Source organism: Etheostoma cragini, chromosome 7, assembly GCF_013103735.1.
Source record: "Etheostoma cragini isolate CJK2018 chromosome 7, CSU_Ecrag_1.0, whole genome shotgun sequence".
NCBI classification, from domain to species: Eukaryota; Metazoa; Chordata; class Actinopteri; order Perciformes; family Percidae; genus Etheostoma; species Etheostoma cragini.
In genome coordinates this window covers 17,909,589-17,924,879 of record NC_048413.1, presented here as the reverse complement: position 1 = coordinate 17,924,879, position 15,291 = coordinate 17,909,589, and the positions used below count along the sequence as shown (strand labels likewise).

General features: G+C 40.6%; 3 protein-coding genes across 6 annotated transcripts in view; 2 read left to right on the top strand and 1 right to left on the bottom strand.

Annotated features, from left to right (window-relative positions):
- Positions 1–3,846: 3,846 nt before the first annotated feature.
- On the top strand, positions 3,847–5,029 carry wfdc2 (WAP four-disulfide core domain 2). Of its 2 annotated transcripts, XM_034876521.1 has the most exons (4): positions 3,847–4,054; positions 4,227–4,370; positions 4,522–4,659; positions 4,745–5,029. In XM_034876521.1, the coding sequence occupies exons 1-4, from the start codon at positions 3,952–3,954 to the stop codon at positions 4,876–4,878; spliced, it is 519 nt and encodes a 172-aa protein (XP_034732412.1). In that variant the 5' UTR covers positions 3,847–3,951; the 3' UTR covers positions 4,879–5,029. The 2 variants fall into 2 exon arrangements, with proteins under 2 accessions (XP_034732412.1, XP_034732413.1); XM_034876522.1 differs by lacking the exon at positions 4,227–4,370 and having other exon boundaries at positions 3,857–4,054.
- Positions 5,030–6,175: 1,146 nt separating this feature from the next.
- On the bottom strand, positions 6,176–11,922 carry pigt (phosphatidylinositol glycan anchor biosynthesis, class T). The gene is made up of 11 exons (XM_034876516.1): positions 11,475–11,922; positions 11,001–11,178; positions 10,642–10,769; positions 10,360–10,460; positions 9,910–10,084; positions 9,674–9,771; positions 9,055–9,211; positions 7,981–8,181; positions 7,554–7,719; positions 7,273–7,356; positions 6,176–7,143 (listed from the first exon to the last, which is right to left on the bottom strand). The coding sequence occupies exons 1-11, from the start codon at positions 11,872–11,874 to the stop codon at positions 6,894–6,896; spliced, it is 1,938 nt and encodes a 645-aa protein (XP_034732407.1). The 5' UTR covers positions 11,875–11,922; the 3' UTR covers positions 6,176–6,893.
- Positions 11,923–12,825: 903 nt separating this feature from the next.
- The window catches only part of phactr3a (phosphatase and actin regulator 3a), a 30,952-nt gene continuing 28,486 nt past the window's right edge, over positions 12,826–15,291 (top strand). For 2 of the 3 annotated variants that reach the window (XM_034876519.1, XM_034876518.1), the window contains exon 1: positions 12,826–13,099. In XM_034876519.1, the coding sequence (XP_034732410.1) occupies positions 12,997–13,099 (103 nt within the window). In that variant the 5' untranslated portion in view covers positions 12,826–12,996. The remainder of the gene's footprint in view (positions 13,100–15,291) is intronic. The other variant, XM_034876517.1, reaches the window with a different exon arrangement.

Genomic DNA, 15,291 nt, shown 5'->3' with positions numbered 1-15,291 from the left:
GTAAAAACACCAAATTATGAAAATACTATCACCTTGTTTGTGTGACACCCTTGCATTTGTCAAAATATGTCAGAAAGTAACTAAGTATAACAACAGACTTAAAAAAAACTTCACAGCTGATGTCCTATTGGCTACTGAGCTCGCTCTAAGCAATGAGTCGAACATGTAAATTGCGTGACCTCTCCACTCCTGTGGGGAAAATTACTCCTCACTGCACCCTGTATAATAACCCTCTGGATTCTCCCTGTTTCCCCTTTCAGTGTTTGGGAGCTACCTGTCAATCAAATCAAAGCCACACAGAATACATTTACATAGTTAAAACACATTGCAACATCTGAGAAACACTGAAAACATATCTCACAAAAAGGATCAGATTTTGACCACAAATATGGTGAATGCTCAGACTTAATCATTTTGACTTAAACATACATAAATCCCACTGATGCTGAACCATGTCTATTTTAGGGAGTGATTTCTGCTCAGCTCTAATCATGTTACTTATTTGAAAATGTAGAAATTTATGGAACATTACAGTTTTTCTCAATGGTTTACACACTAATGCTGGTACTTGAGACACAATGACCACAATCTGTAACTAATATTCCCAGAATCAACTCTGCTAAAACACAAGCACATTTCTTCCTTTACGGTCAGATTACAGTTCTAAACCTGAGTTTCTTCAAAACACTACACAGACTTCTCTACACTTGGCGTGATCTTCCTAAATAAAATCTCTTGTGTTTACATGCAACAAACAGCCATTAAAAAAGGTTCAACTTAAATTTCCTACAATCCATTCTGACTCTTTGCATGGACAAAAACATGTTGTCACAATTGTTTCAATTAGCTTTCAGAGCTTTAGCAATCAAAGAGCTCTTCTGTTTAGGCCATCATACTGTAGGAGAGCAAGGCAAGAGGTGTGTGAGTACAGTAAAAGAAGGTGAATGAGGAAGAAGGGGAGAAATAACAAGATGAGCCATGATTCATGATAAGATTCATGCCGCTTTGGTGCAACAATGAGGGAGGCAAGGCAGAGTGTTCAACCAAACATGCAGGGCTGAACTGGCCATGCCACTTCCCCAGTTGTTTGAGCAGGGAGAACATTGCCTGCAATGTTGATAAGGTGCTGTGGCCAGACCAACACAGAAAACAGGATGCAGACTAATTTTTTTCTCTCTTTCCATTTTTTTCTTCTGTCTGTGGTATGTTTTTCTGTTACGCTATTTGTTCTTTAGAACGTTTTACACATTCATCTTTATGTTTGATTGGATGTAAACAATATTTTGGTAAAAAAACAACCTTTCATATCACATGATGGTTGTGTTTTAAATGAGAGTTAACCAACATTATGTAAAAATGTTTAAACACATTACATATTTCTATTCATGGACCATGTAGGAGTAACACAAAACATGCAAAAGCCTTGGACATTTGGTCTCTGATTACAAATACTGTTTCCATTCATATTAGTGTTTTACATTAAGCACATCAGTGTTCAATTGGTGTGTGTGTGCGTGTGTGTGTGTGTGTGTCACTTGAACAGAAAATTACATTATAAGAAGACTTAACATTGTTTTTAAGGCTTAATTTTGCTAGAGATTTGTGGTTTGTTTTTTTTGTGCATGTTTTTCTGGAGATCTGAGAATCTGAGGCATGTTTTCAGAAAGTGTGTGGCACGTAAACCACTAAGAAAAACTGTAAAAAAAAGAAGAAAAAAACAAAACACAAAATAAAACGGGCTGAGATCTTCAAGTGGAGACACCCACCCAGAGGTTAAAAATAGTACTGCACCTTGTTGAACACTTCCCACATGGTACCAACCTATCATGACACTGTGAATAAAGAAAAAAATCAACATGTGTGTATCAACATACACACATCACACCACATGTCCTACATGCCCAAACCAATACCTTCCTTTTCATAAACAGTTTGCAGCCTGTACACATAACTGACAGAAAAGAGGACACAGCTCAAACAATTAAACAAAAAAAAGAAGAAATAAAAAGAGATATTATGCTAATGTTAATGCCAATGCTAAGCTAATACGGCAACAAGCATTATTCAATTTTAGCGATTGCCTATGTAAAACATGTAAACTTTTTTTTAATTATGTCTCCTTTTCTCATAACTCATATATTTTCACCCAAGTCCTCAAACTTTCTGAAAAAACAAATTTTGCCCTCAGACATGACACACACACACACACAAACACACACACACACACACACACACACTTTCACATAGTTGTAATTCTAAATAATGTGACAAAAAACTGTACTGTACTGTACAATACATCAAACAACAAAAGAGAGGTCAAGCTGTGCTCACTTGAGTGAACAATATTGAATGCTAGTGCTTTCTAAATGACCACATGGTGTAGGCAATGAGAAATGAAGGGATTTGTGTTTGGAGTTTTGCAGTTCAACAAATGTGAATCATGTGTCAAAACAGGGGAATAATGTTTATGTCAATGTCAATGTCAATCTCATATTTATTTATATAGCACATTTCCAAGGCTGAGTAGTTTATGGAAATGAGTATGATTTTTGATAAATGGCGTTATGGTTTTGAAATTTTTGTTGTGTTTAAGCTATCAATAAAAACCGTAAGCCACATACATTAAATAGCATGAAAGCTCTATAGAATCAACAGCAGAAAACATCACTAGAGTGGCGACACAGAGAATTAAATGTGTAATCATCTCCCTCCCTTCAAAATGGTCAGCGTAGTATATTTTTACTCAACCTGTAATGCTACTGTTTGACTGCACATTAACCTTAATGACGAGTAGTCTGCATATCTCTTCCCTAAAAAGCTGTTTTGTCAAGCGTGATGCAATTAAGGAACAAAATTGTCAGTGAAAATGACTAAACCACCTTCCATTTCACAGTTCACATGTAATTCCTCATTATGCCAATAGATAGAGACACAGGGTCAGACTCAGAACGCTCCATGCTTTGTCAGATACATAACATTCTTTGTAGGGGTGATCTTTGATTGTTACATAGTGTAGTTTGAGTGACATTTTGCATAAAAAGGACTTCTAAAGCCACAGCACAAGACAGAAAAAACATTATAAATATGAAACGCTGGTAAAGTTAAATGTAACAGCACAAAGTTATAATCCCAAAAGGACATCAAAAGCAACGCTTACAGTAGTGCAAACACATGATCCGTAACACCTAAAGCTGACCATTTGTTCAAACCATTGTCATCATTACGTACCACAAGTTGCTCAACAATACAATTTATGTCATCCTATTATATTCCCGAATTGTCAAAGAAAACAAACCTCCAGCACTCACAGAAAAGTAGTCTTCTTATTTAATGTGGGAAAAAGAAGAAGACCTGAGTGACTGTAAGTGACAGAGTTTTATTTTCTTTGATCCGTGCCACTGTGGTGCAGCCAATGCACTGTTGAAGATTTGGATCTGTGCGGGCTACATTACATGATCTAAATTGTCTCCACAACTCTTAAAAAGTGGGGCAATAGTCAAACTTTAGGCAGGAGTGTGTGCAGTGCTGACAACAAAAATGAGATGTATAAGTTCAAAAATGAACTTATACATAAACATTGTGCAATTTACCAAAAAAACACTCTCCATCATTAAGTCCTAAACAAACTCACATGAAACTAAACCAACTAGAGTATTGTAAATATGTAATATGTAAATATGAGTGCAGGCACACATAATGTATAAATAAGCATGTAAAGACCAAAGTGATACCTATAAGTTGCATCACTGGGAAGCAGCTGATTGGGAAAAGTATGTCTTCTGTCACATCCCATCAAATGAATCAGGACCTCTCAAGTTCAGAGATGGGAATGTAACTCTACAGGCACAAGGACCCAGCATCCTCTGGCTGGGCTGTTCAGCCTGCAGGTTGTGTACTGGGATATAAGTCCAGAAGAGAGAAGAGAAAGAAGAAAGTGAGAAAGAAGTAAACATGGAGCAACACTGGTCGGCAGTTTGTGCAATGATTTTAGCACTCGGTGCATCTGTGCACTTTGACATAGTTTTTGCTGCAGAAGCTGATGTCAATTTAACAGGTATGTGTTTTGACTCAGTTGGTAATATATGTTTAATGCATGTTATTCTGAAAAAGAGTGACTGTTTGTGTGTTCCATTCCACATGTTGTTTGGCAACCACCTTTATTAATGTTATCCCAGTGTCCCCAGCTGATCTTTCTTCTGTTCTGCTTCACTGCTTCTTTCTCCCAGTGATTCTTCCAAAACCTGGCCACTGCCCCCGTCGCCTTAATGTTGTCCCATCACATAAGGGGTGTGTGTGTGATGACAACTGTCCTGCTGACCACAAATGCTGTGTCTTTGACTGTGGAGCTGTCTGTGTCCCTCCTGCTTTCAGTACGAGCCACAATGTTGTACTTTTTCTCAAGTGGGCAGCAGCTGTTAAGTCTTTGGTTGCATCTTCTCAGTGACTGAACTGATGTGGGAATGAAGCATGGGCAGTACTTTACGTTTCTGTTTCAACTCTTGATGTCTCTTTTCCCTTTAGCTAAACCAGGAGTGTGTCCTCGCAGGCACTGGGGCTCAGGACTGTGTGCTGAATTTTGCTCCAATGACAGTGACTGCCCCCAGGATGAGAAGTGCTGCCACAATGGATGTGGACATGAGTGCATTGCACCATACACAGGTTAGATGTGAGCAACAGTGGCAAAAGTCCCTAGTGTGTGATCACATGAATGTGTTGAAAGTGGGGATGTTTTTTGTCTCGCCAGTGAAGCCGGGTCGCTGCGCCCTTCCCCAGGGAACGCCCATGTGTGCTGAGTACTGCTACCATGATGGTGAGTGTCCAGGAGAGCAGAAGTGCTGCAAGACAACCTGCGGCCACGCCTGCAGTGCGCCCTGCTGATTGGACAGCTCAGTGAGACTTCTTTCATCTCTTATGCAACAAAACAGAAAAAGTATCAAGTTCATTTTTTCCCTACTTTTTCAACTCCATAGTAGCACACTTTGGTACAACACTTGAGCATTAGCTTGCTCAAAGTAGGATTCTTTGTGGGGAACAAAGTAAATTGTTTTCCTTCTATATAGATAAGATGCCATTTTAAGTAGATCCCAAAAATTAAGTAGTATTCTACGCTACATTTGGAAAAGCAAGAACTATAGAATCAAATACTTTGTATTATAACCAATAAACATGTTTCCACAACCTAGAAATGTTTTATGTATGGGACACCTTGCTGGTTTTACGTCTTAAGTTTCACAGGTCTCTTTTTTATGGGCTTATTAGACGAGAGCTTGGCTGAAAAAACAAATGGTGAAAAATGCCAAGAATAGAAAATGCTTACTGGCAGAAAACAAGACTATTTTAAAGAGGTGAACAAGAAGGTCTGTTGCTCCAAGGTTTCAACACTGTAGCACCACAACCTCAAATGGAACATTTATTTTGTAATTTAAGGGACTACAAAGTGTACTTGTCTAGCTAATCACAAACATATATTCTACATAAAGTGAAGGGTCTGTCGCTGTGATAAGCCCCTTATCATTTAAGACTACTAGTACTGAGCCAGCAGAGCTGTTTTCCAGCTGTGTATATCTACTTGCTTAGACAGATAACATAGTTCACAGCTGACCACATGAATATCACTTATGTGGAATGCTGTTTTTGTTCCACGCGATTGCCAAACGTGCAAGGGTGAAAATTGCTGACTGGCCAAACACAGAGACGTCTCTGTTTGTTCTCTCAGAGACTGCCAGAAGTGAGGCCAAGTTTGTTTACACAAAAATGTGGGCACACAGTGGTAAGTAATACAGATTCTAGGCAGACAAACAGAGGATTGTTATTGGTAAAAAAGTTTAATAAACAAACACATGGTTGTATTTAATGGTAGGGGATTTGTGTGTGTGTGTGTGTGTGTGTGTATATATATATATATATATATATATATATATATAGTCGAGTCAAAAACCAAACAAACTAAAGGCAACTTCATTATAAAAAATAAAAAAAAACTGTTGACATTTGCATTTAACATTCAAGCATGCAACCAACAACCAAGTGCAAAATAAATGTTTGGTAAGAGGGCTGTTCCTTTTTTATATGGCAGGAAGGAGTTCCAGAAAAGTAATTAAAGTAAGTTAGTGCTTGGAACACATTCAAAAAAACTATGGTTTTGGTAACTTTTTAGTGTTTTTGTGGGCATGCCTTTTTTTTTACAACATTAAAACTACTTAAAACATGTGTCAGGTAACACAAATGAATCTGGAATTGTTAAATAAAGAGGAAATACTTCTGGTAGATCCCATATTTAGACTCTGATGCTGTGTTCATTTCTGGTTGGACATGGAAAGATGTATCCTTTCATAGGAAATATGACATTCTTTCTTAGCAGGGAGATTGCAATCAACAGGTCAGGAAAGAAGTCCTCGTCCTCTTCTGTCTGAGCTCTGAGGCTTTTAATGCTGGATTTGTAAACATAATTTTACCACCCATAGTAACAAAATGTCTCAGATGGCTATATTATGAGTTACATAGCCATTATGAGTTATGGCTTCAAACATCCAGAAACAAAAAAAGTGCCCACCAAAACCATCTGATGCCGTTTCCATAGCAGCATAGTACACAGCTTTGGTTTCTTGTTAAACAATAACAAAACTCTTACTTTCCACACCTAAGTAGAGAAATGTCTATATATTTTCTTTTCCCTAGACCGCAGGAAATTATCCTGAATAAATTTATGTTCAAAATTTCATTTCCACTTCCATTCGAAAAACAAAAACTTCAAGTTGACAGTTTTCAAAACATTCATACCAGTGCTCGACTCTGTTCTTCCCTGAATATCACGTTAGAATATCACCAGTGGTTTCACCAGAAGGAAATCCTCCTTTCTAAAAAAAAGAGCCAGTTGGCCTTCGTGTCCAGCCTCAGAGTGGCGGCACACCCCTCATCTTCCGGATGATGTTGGCTATCCGCTTGGCCAATCCTGGACTGGGCTCTTCTATCTGGAAGCTCCGGGTCAGTAGGTTGTAGAGGGAGCCGTAGCCCACGGCCACCACAGTGCAGGTCAGGCAGATGACATTATAAGGCATGCTAAAGTCAGGAGTTGGCAGGTTGACCAGCAGAGGCTCTGTATAGACTCGCACAAAGTAGCTGGACTCCTCTTTGCAGGGAAAACTAAAAGGAGATAGGAAATTTGATCATTTGACCTTCCCCAACAAATGTGTTTCTCTATAGATACTTAAACAACACATTGATGAGTAGCAACAACCGACATATTCCTCAGAAAAACAACTCTTTACTTACAAGCTGCTGAAAAGTGGCTGTTCTCGAGTGCTGTTTATATCCATGGCAACAATACTTGGTACAAGAGAGCTGATTACTGAAGACCTAAATGTTTAAGAAACAGAAATATTAATATAAAGCTTTTACAGATGTTTCAAAGCACCCGCTGTTACATTCATCAAAACCATACAACACCTACAACTTTTGAAGGGACACAAGAAGTAACATGTTTATCTGCATTTTTTTTCTTAGCAACCTCTGGAAAAAAAAAAAACAGTTTTTCAACTTCACATGCTCCATACCCAACATAGAAGCCATGGTTGGGATCAGGGGTGTATTCAGTCCACTTGAGCAGAGCCCTCTCGAACTGCATGGTGACCTCGGTGACGGAGTTTGGAGGAAGCTGGACCAGCATCTCCAGCAGGTGGGGCCTCACACGGTCCTTAGACGGCTGGTAATGGATGTAGCCTGGTAAAGGAAAAACAAAATCATTAGTGCCCATTACAGTTCTTCTCATTTGCTAAAACAGTACACACACACACACACACACACACACACACACACACACACACACACACACACACACACACACACACACACACACACACACACACACACACACACACACACACACACACACACACACACACTTTGTAATTGTTAATTCTCACACCCTGGTCGCAATTTTGTGTGAACATGCATCCTACTTGGCTTTCTAAAGTCACTCACTGGGCTTGTTGTCCTTTCCCTTGCTGGTCACAGTGAGGGTGTGAATGTAGAGACGAAGGTACCAAGGCACAGACTCCAGCAGCAGCACAGGGAAGGACCTGTAGGGGTGGTTGTTGTACATCAGCGTGTGAATCTCTCCTGTCTGCAGCCCGTAACCAGCCACATAACGCTCACCGTGGAGCAGGGGACGCAGCATGTCTCCTGCAGGCAGGGATTATGAGGTTTAATGATCGACCATGTCGGAAACATTGCTGCAGAGACAAGAAAACTCAAATTTAAAAAGGAGAGTTAGAAATGATTTATGACTGTTCTTTTGAAAACCAGGACGCCAGCCTTTGGCTCTGGTGACTTTTATCAAAAACATCTGGTAATAACACAAGTTTCTACCAAATGTTTGAAAAATTCCAGGAACCTCTCGGTGTTGCTTTGATACAAAACGCAACAATCTCGGACACAAGATGTGTTTTCGTATTTGCATGGTCTCTAAATGTTTTGTAAAAATGGACACACGGTGAAATCTGAAAGTCACTTCAGCGTCACTTCAGCTGCTGCTTGTTGAGGACTTTCTATCAGAAAACAGAACTAATTGCAGATTTAATGGTGATTGCATGTAAACCCAGAGAAGAACAGTAGTTATCATGTAACCAAGAGAGATATGACAGACAGTTGTAGTTGACAAATTTTTGTAAACATGATGGTAGACATTTCTGTCCACCATCTCCTGGATTACAGACTTCCATCTTTATACTCCCACTCTACCTCACTGCATTAAAAAAAATATTTAAAAAATAGATATATTTTAGGAGTAGTAGTTTAGTTTATGCATATTGTATTTTACTATATTCTTCATATTGTTTATTCTATAGATATTCTATAGCTAATCAAATGTTTAAAGTGTATGCAAAGTTTTTTTTCTTGTAATCTGTATTGAGCTATTTAAATGTATTTTATTAACCTACAGTATCTATCTATCTATCTATAATTTTTCTTGTTTTTGCATTGAATTATTACCGACTACTGCATGTCCAGTCTCTTACACAAAGCTGTGTTTCATGCCCTGCTGTTTTTACTCACCCTCACTGGATTTCCAGCGGATCAACAGATTGAGGGAGCGCACAGTGCCAAAGGTGACTTGCTGGGTCAGATCGTAGACAGAGAAGGTTCGTCTGTCCCCCAGCACCATTGCCTGGCTCAGCAGGGGAGTGGCCGGGCTCACCTCAAACTGCTCCCCCTGCAAAATGACAATTAATGTCTCTTCTATTGCACATCATACTAACTGTGCACAGATTATACCTTCTACACCTTGCTACATAGGTTTCAAATCATCTTAAATGGTACCCTGCGGATTTTTCTTGTATACAAAGGTTATGTTTACATTAAGTGTAACATATGTGTATCCCTGAGTCCCAAACTATTGTAGTGCATTCCATTTTGGAAAGCTGATTTTTATTTTTTTTAAGCCTGCACTGTTTAAGTCCATGTTTGCTTGCTTGCAATCTTCTTTTTAGCGCATTGCGGCATATCTTAACCAGCTCATAAATAAATGCTACAAGGGGTCAAAAAGGGAACCTATGAATATCTGCACCTTCATACTGCTTTAACAGTAAAATAAATCCTCCTTCTGTGAAGTTTGCATTGAGGGAAATAACTAATCATTTTGAGTGCATTAAAGCATATTATGTGAGAGTCAAACCTGAGGGTTGTCTGTGATGTCGATGTAGATTTTACTAGAGGAGGCCAGCGGACAAGCTTCGGTCAGGGTCCGAGAGAACATCTTAAACAGAGACCACTCTGAAGGAACAAATAGCTTAAGTTAACTAATGCCAAAGAGACGTAATCATGTTTTTTTCCTACCAACAAACACAACAAACCTCAGGAACTCTAAACCTAAATGAGAGATGAATGTAGGAAGAATGTGAATTTGCTCACCTCGTTTGCCCTGTCCAGGGGTGTGCAGGTCAAAGACCACATTCAGTGTCTGTCTCAGCTCCCAGGATGTGGTTTTGCACTGCCAGTCCCGGCACACGGGTCTGATGTGCACTGCCTGGGAATGAAAACTGCTGTGGAAGAGTTTCTCTGACTTTAGAAGGACAGCAAGACCAGCCTGCAAGTGCAACATGACCACATAGGGAAAGAAAAAAAAACTAAGTTAACTGCAGTAACCAACATTTGACACACTGAAATGGTGTTTTGAAAACATTATCTTGAAAATGTTTGCCTCAAATGAGGCGCTTCAGACAAAAGCTCATGGATGTCACTATGTGCATCATCATACAAAGCGAGCACACATGGCATTCAAGTATGGCTGTGGTTCTGTGTTTTCTTTTCTTTTTTAGAAAGACAGAAATGAAGAGACACACACACACACTAGACACCCACCTTGGAGCCACATGGCAAGAGTTTCTTCCAGGGTGTCAAATTCTCAGTGCAAACAATCTCTCGTGGGAGGGTGGCATAGCGAAGAAAGCTGTGGTCCGTCACTTCAAGTTTAACACAAAAAAAACAAAGTCTGTCAGTAATAAAATGCTTGTTGGCCACTATCTGTAGCACCTGCAGGCTGCAAAAGTTTAAGGTGTCTTACCACACCGTACGCTTTTATTCAGGCTCATCACTCAAGTGCTCTACAAAATGCAAAGGGAGATTTAAAAAGCCACTCTGTACCGTTGCCTATACCCAGTGGTTTGAAGGATGCACTGGGCTGAACAGTGTTGGTGGAGTCAATGAAGTTCAGTGAAGCGCAGAAGATCCCTGACAAAACATTTGTCAGCTCCTTCCAGGTGCCATCAACACTAAAAAGGGCAGAAAATGGTATGAAAATACAAAGATTTTGGAAATTAGTGCTTGTTTATAGACTTGTTAAACCCCGCCCATTCTTCTGGCGTGATTTCGCCCTGCAGCGATCTCAGATCTATTGAGCTTTGTTTGGTCTGGTGATAGCCAGACTAGCTTGTTTACCTTTTTTCTCATAAATCCGCAAATACAGAACATTTATTCCCACTCCACCCGAAGGCCGTACTCACTCTGTCACAGAATCCTGGAACCAGACCCAGAGTTCAGCCCCAGGAGGGGACGGTAGAAAAGGCTGCCCCCATTGCATGGTCCTCCAGTAGCCCTGCGTGAAGGAGATGTGCAGCTCTCGCACTGAGAACTTGGAGATGACCTGGCCCAGGGACTTGGGAAAGAGCCGATAGTGGGACACTGAGAAATACAACATAATACAAAGAAGAGAAAAAGAGAAAATATAGCTAAACTTAAACTGAAAAAGCAAAAATTGTTTACTGTTCTCATAAGTCTACAGCAAGGAACCACACCTAGGAACCTGGATAATGAACGTATTACTGAACGTAAAACAAACGTGACTACTACTAAAATAATCGTCATTACTTACATAAAAGGGTATGAATACGTCCATATGCATTCTATTAACAACAATAACACTTTATGTCTGACTACAAATGAATGGCATGGTAAATCACTGCTAACAGTTAGCTTACCTTTGTTTCCTCTCATGAAATCCGCCTCCCAAAGTGTGCGGAACTGGAAGCTGGCGTAAATATCTCCCGAGTGCAGCGGTCTGATAACTAGTTCCTCCTGGAAATCGTCTTTAGGCTGTGGTACCGAGGGGACAGCGGTTTCGGGAGTAGAAGTGTCCTGTTTGTCGGTGTCGGCATCATCCGGAGTCGCCTCTTCAACCTCAGTTGCTTCCCACAGCCTATCCACCGCAGGCTGCTCGGCCGTTTGTCCCGCTGTTTCTGTGGATGTTTGTGGATTATCGACCGCAGTGGCATGGTTATCGCCAGTTAGTGTCGTTTCTTGGCTTTCTGCGACAGCAAACATGGGCAAACTACAAATAATAAGCAGCAAAGTCGTATAGCTGCACCTGTGAGCTGCCATCTTTCTCCAACGGTGGTGGTTCACTTCCGCGTTGACGCGTCATACGTGGAACAAGCCAATGGGCTGCTTTCATACGTATCCCTGTGGCACCAATGCGAACCTTCTTTGTTTTAAGCAAAATAGAGTCATTTTATGATATTTGCGAGTAGACTAATATGGAAGGATCAAGTGCTTATTTTAAGCACTTATTCTAAACTTAACGTTATTGTAATAGAGTGTAGAAGTTATTTTAGATGCGGAAGCATAGCCTATAATTATGCTTTTCATAAAATTGCTGTATTTTAGAGTTGGTGTTTTTATATCGCCTATTTGCTTCTAACAACACGCCTGCCACATTTTCTACGTCCCACCGTTGTATCATAGTTTAAAAAATAAATGAAACGATTTGTGCATTCGTCTTGCTTTGTGGAGCGATTAAAATATTACATAAATAACAACGCATATACTGTGCTGTATAGCCTACTGTAGATGTCCCTGATCAATTCACCTTTTTTTTCTGTAAGCTGTAGGCAATATAAGAGTAGGCAGCACACAGGCCTACATCATCAGGTGACCACTGGTGCATTCTAACCTGCTTTATACAGTATGATATGATTCAACTAATTAACCAATTACAGCCAATGTCATTAATAATCAGCCTATAACAAGGCTTGCTCGACTTAAGATGGCATTTTATAGCGTTACCGGGCATCTTAAACAACCTATAGTGTGTGTGGGGGTGTGTGTGGGGGGGGGGGGCTAAATTATAGGCTACTGTGTTGCCAATATTGTCACCATGAAAATATATATATTCAGTAATAGCTCCAAATGTATCAATGTGAGTGTGATATTTTGTCGTGTTGCTGGACAGGGACGGGCATCATCGGGGGCACACATCACCCCTCCCACATCCACACATCATCCTGCACAGAGCCCAGACACAGACACACACACACACACACACACATACACACACACACACACACACACAAACTGAATTTCTGCTCAGCCATGGCTCCCTGGTAGATGCTCAAAGCGGCTGTTGTCAGAGCGAATTAAATCTGCACTCGCTGCTTTCCTCCTGACCTTGCCTGCCTCGTTGGGTTTTCAATATTTTATTCAGGATTCCTGCGCTGTCTCCCCATGGCTACATCGGATGGACTAGACGGCTGTCTGCAACGAGGCAGATCTCAAAGTGACCCGAACATACTCACCGAACCGGGCATCGATTTGGCTCATGGCACAGGTAAGATAGACGCGACATTTTTTACTGGATATTTATTTGCTAGCCTATATGCAAGCATTTTTTTATGTTTCCGCTTCTTTGGCGATGGAGCGATCCCCAAAAGGCATCATTGCTTGCCCATGCGGGATATCGAAACACCGAGGGATAATTAGCGCATATGCTCAACCTCGGACGTAAAATACTTGCTGTAATGTGATATTAACGCGTTGAGCATTTACAGCACTACCTTGCATCTGCATGAACCTCCAAATTGACTATTGAGCGCGTATATTTATCGTCACAAAATCCGCATGCATGGTTCATGATGTTGCATGGTCTGAACGTTGTTGTCTTATCTGCCAGCGTTAGAGCCTGGTTATTCAGAACACACATGGGTTTTGGCTTTAGGTTTTGGTGGGTTGCATTTTTAAAAGGCACAAGCACAGCTTGTTTGTATTATAGCCTAAGCTCTGACCCCGCATATTGACAGCTACCCCTCCACACACACACACACACACACACACACACACACACATACGCACACGCACACGCACACACACACCCTTCCGCTTTCCCATACTGAAATGATCACTGCTGTTGATCAATGACCGGCTATCCACGTGAAGTACAGTCTATGGGTGGAAATTCCCTTAAATCAGCACAGCCATGCACTCGCAAGCGATCATTCACCAATTCATGCATCTTGCAGGTGTGCTTTCCAACATGGAGCCCTTGTTTATCTCTCTGTGGTCTGTTAGTCATCCCCCTGCATATGGAATAATGAATTGATCTTTCATTAATAAGAGGAGAACACCAGGGAGCAGTCATGTTCTGCACTTCTCTGATGATCTCCTGCAAATAGACTTCATGTGGTTCTTGTGTTTGCTGTCAATTCTTCTCACTCTTGAATTACCACTTTATCTTCAGTGCAAATATGTTTGATTTTGTACGTAAGTAAGGCTATTTATGGACATATTGTGTGGGCTTGGACAGAGTCATTGGCTTAACTCCTACGCATGGTGAGTTTTACACACACAAAGAATACTTGACTGAATGATTCAGAAAAAAAAATTCACCTTTCATCTGTTCATTAATGCGGCCCCTTTATTTTTCCAAATCTCTCAAATCACACCTGCTTGCAATCATCAACTGCTCATAGCACATTTTTAATGAACCCTTACTGAATCCAACCCTCTTATGGATGATTTAAAACATCCATAGGTGGATGTGATAATTTAACACTGGGTTTATTGACACACCTGAAAAAACAACTCAGCAGGTTGGCTGTTCTCTTGCTAGCGATGAGAGCTAAAGCTATTATGGAACACTAAATATTAGCCTCTGTTGCTGGAATATGCACAACTGCCTTACTGTCAAAGATATATACACAGTTGTCAATTCACTGCAAGGACAATGTCAGTGTCTGGTGACCCAAAGTACACAACATCACCCGCCCCCTCTCTGTGTGGATCATCACTGCAATAGCGTCTAGGACACCAGTCTTTGCCAAGAGATTACTTTGGCGAAGACTGCCTTTTTCCTCCAACACAGTGGCCCTTGCAGCTGCAGAGGCTGACACTGTATTCATCCACTTACTCATCACTGAGGAGAGGAGTCAATAGAAACAGCAGTCCCAGTTCCCCATCACAGACAAACACAGAGAATCCTAGCAATATTTTCTCTTGAATGAAAGTGCAGTAGTGATACAGCAGGACAAGTCCATCCTGCTGTCCTACAATCCAATCCTTTTTCAAAGTGCTTACTTAGGCTAGGCTAATGTTACTAACGAAACTGAATGGAGACATCCTCCTAGAGCTCCTGATTTGTATTTCACAGATATTTAGGAACGTACAGTAAGTCTGGTAACAGGAGCAGCAGTATAACAACTTGTTTAGTCAGTTTGTTCAGCCAAAGACCCTTTACATTCTTCTGCTAATAAAATGTCACTTTCACTCAAACTTCCACTGAGCCATTGCAGAGTATTGACCAAGGTAATGGTGTTGAGAGGACACCTTAAAGCTTTGTGAACAGGAAGCTTGTCCGAGCAGGGCTTTCCCTGTACCTTCCTTCCACTAAGTAATTCCTCTGTCCAATAGATGGATGTACACAGAGAACCTTGGTGAGGAAGATTCAGGCAGGAAGTTTGAATAGAGTTACATCTAACAAAAATCAGGAGTGAGTAGGGAATATGAAAAAGAATTCAGTACAGGCAT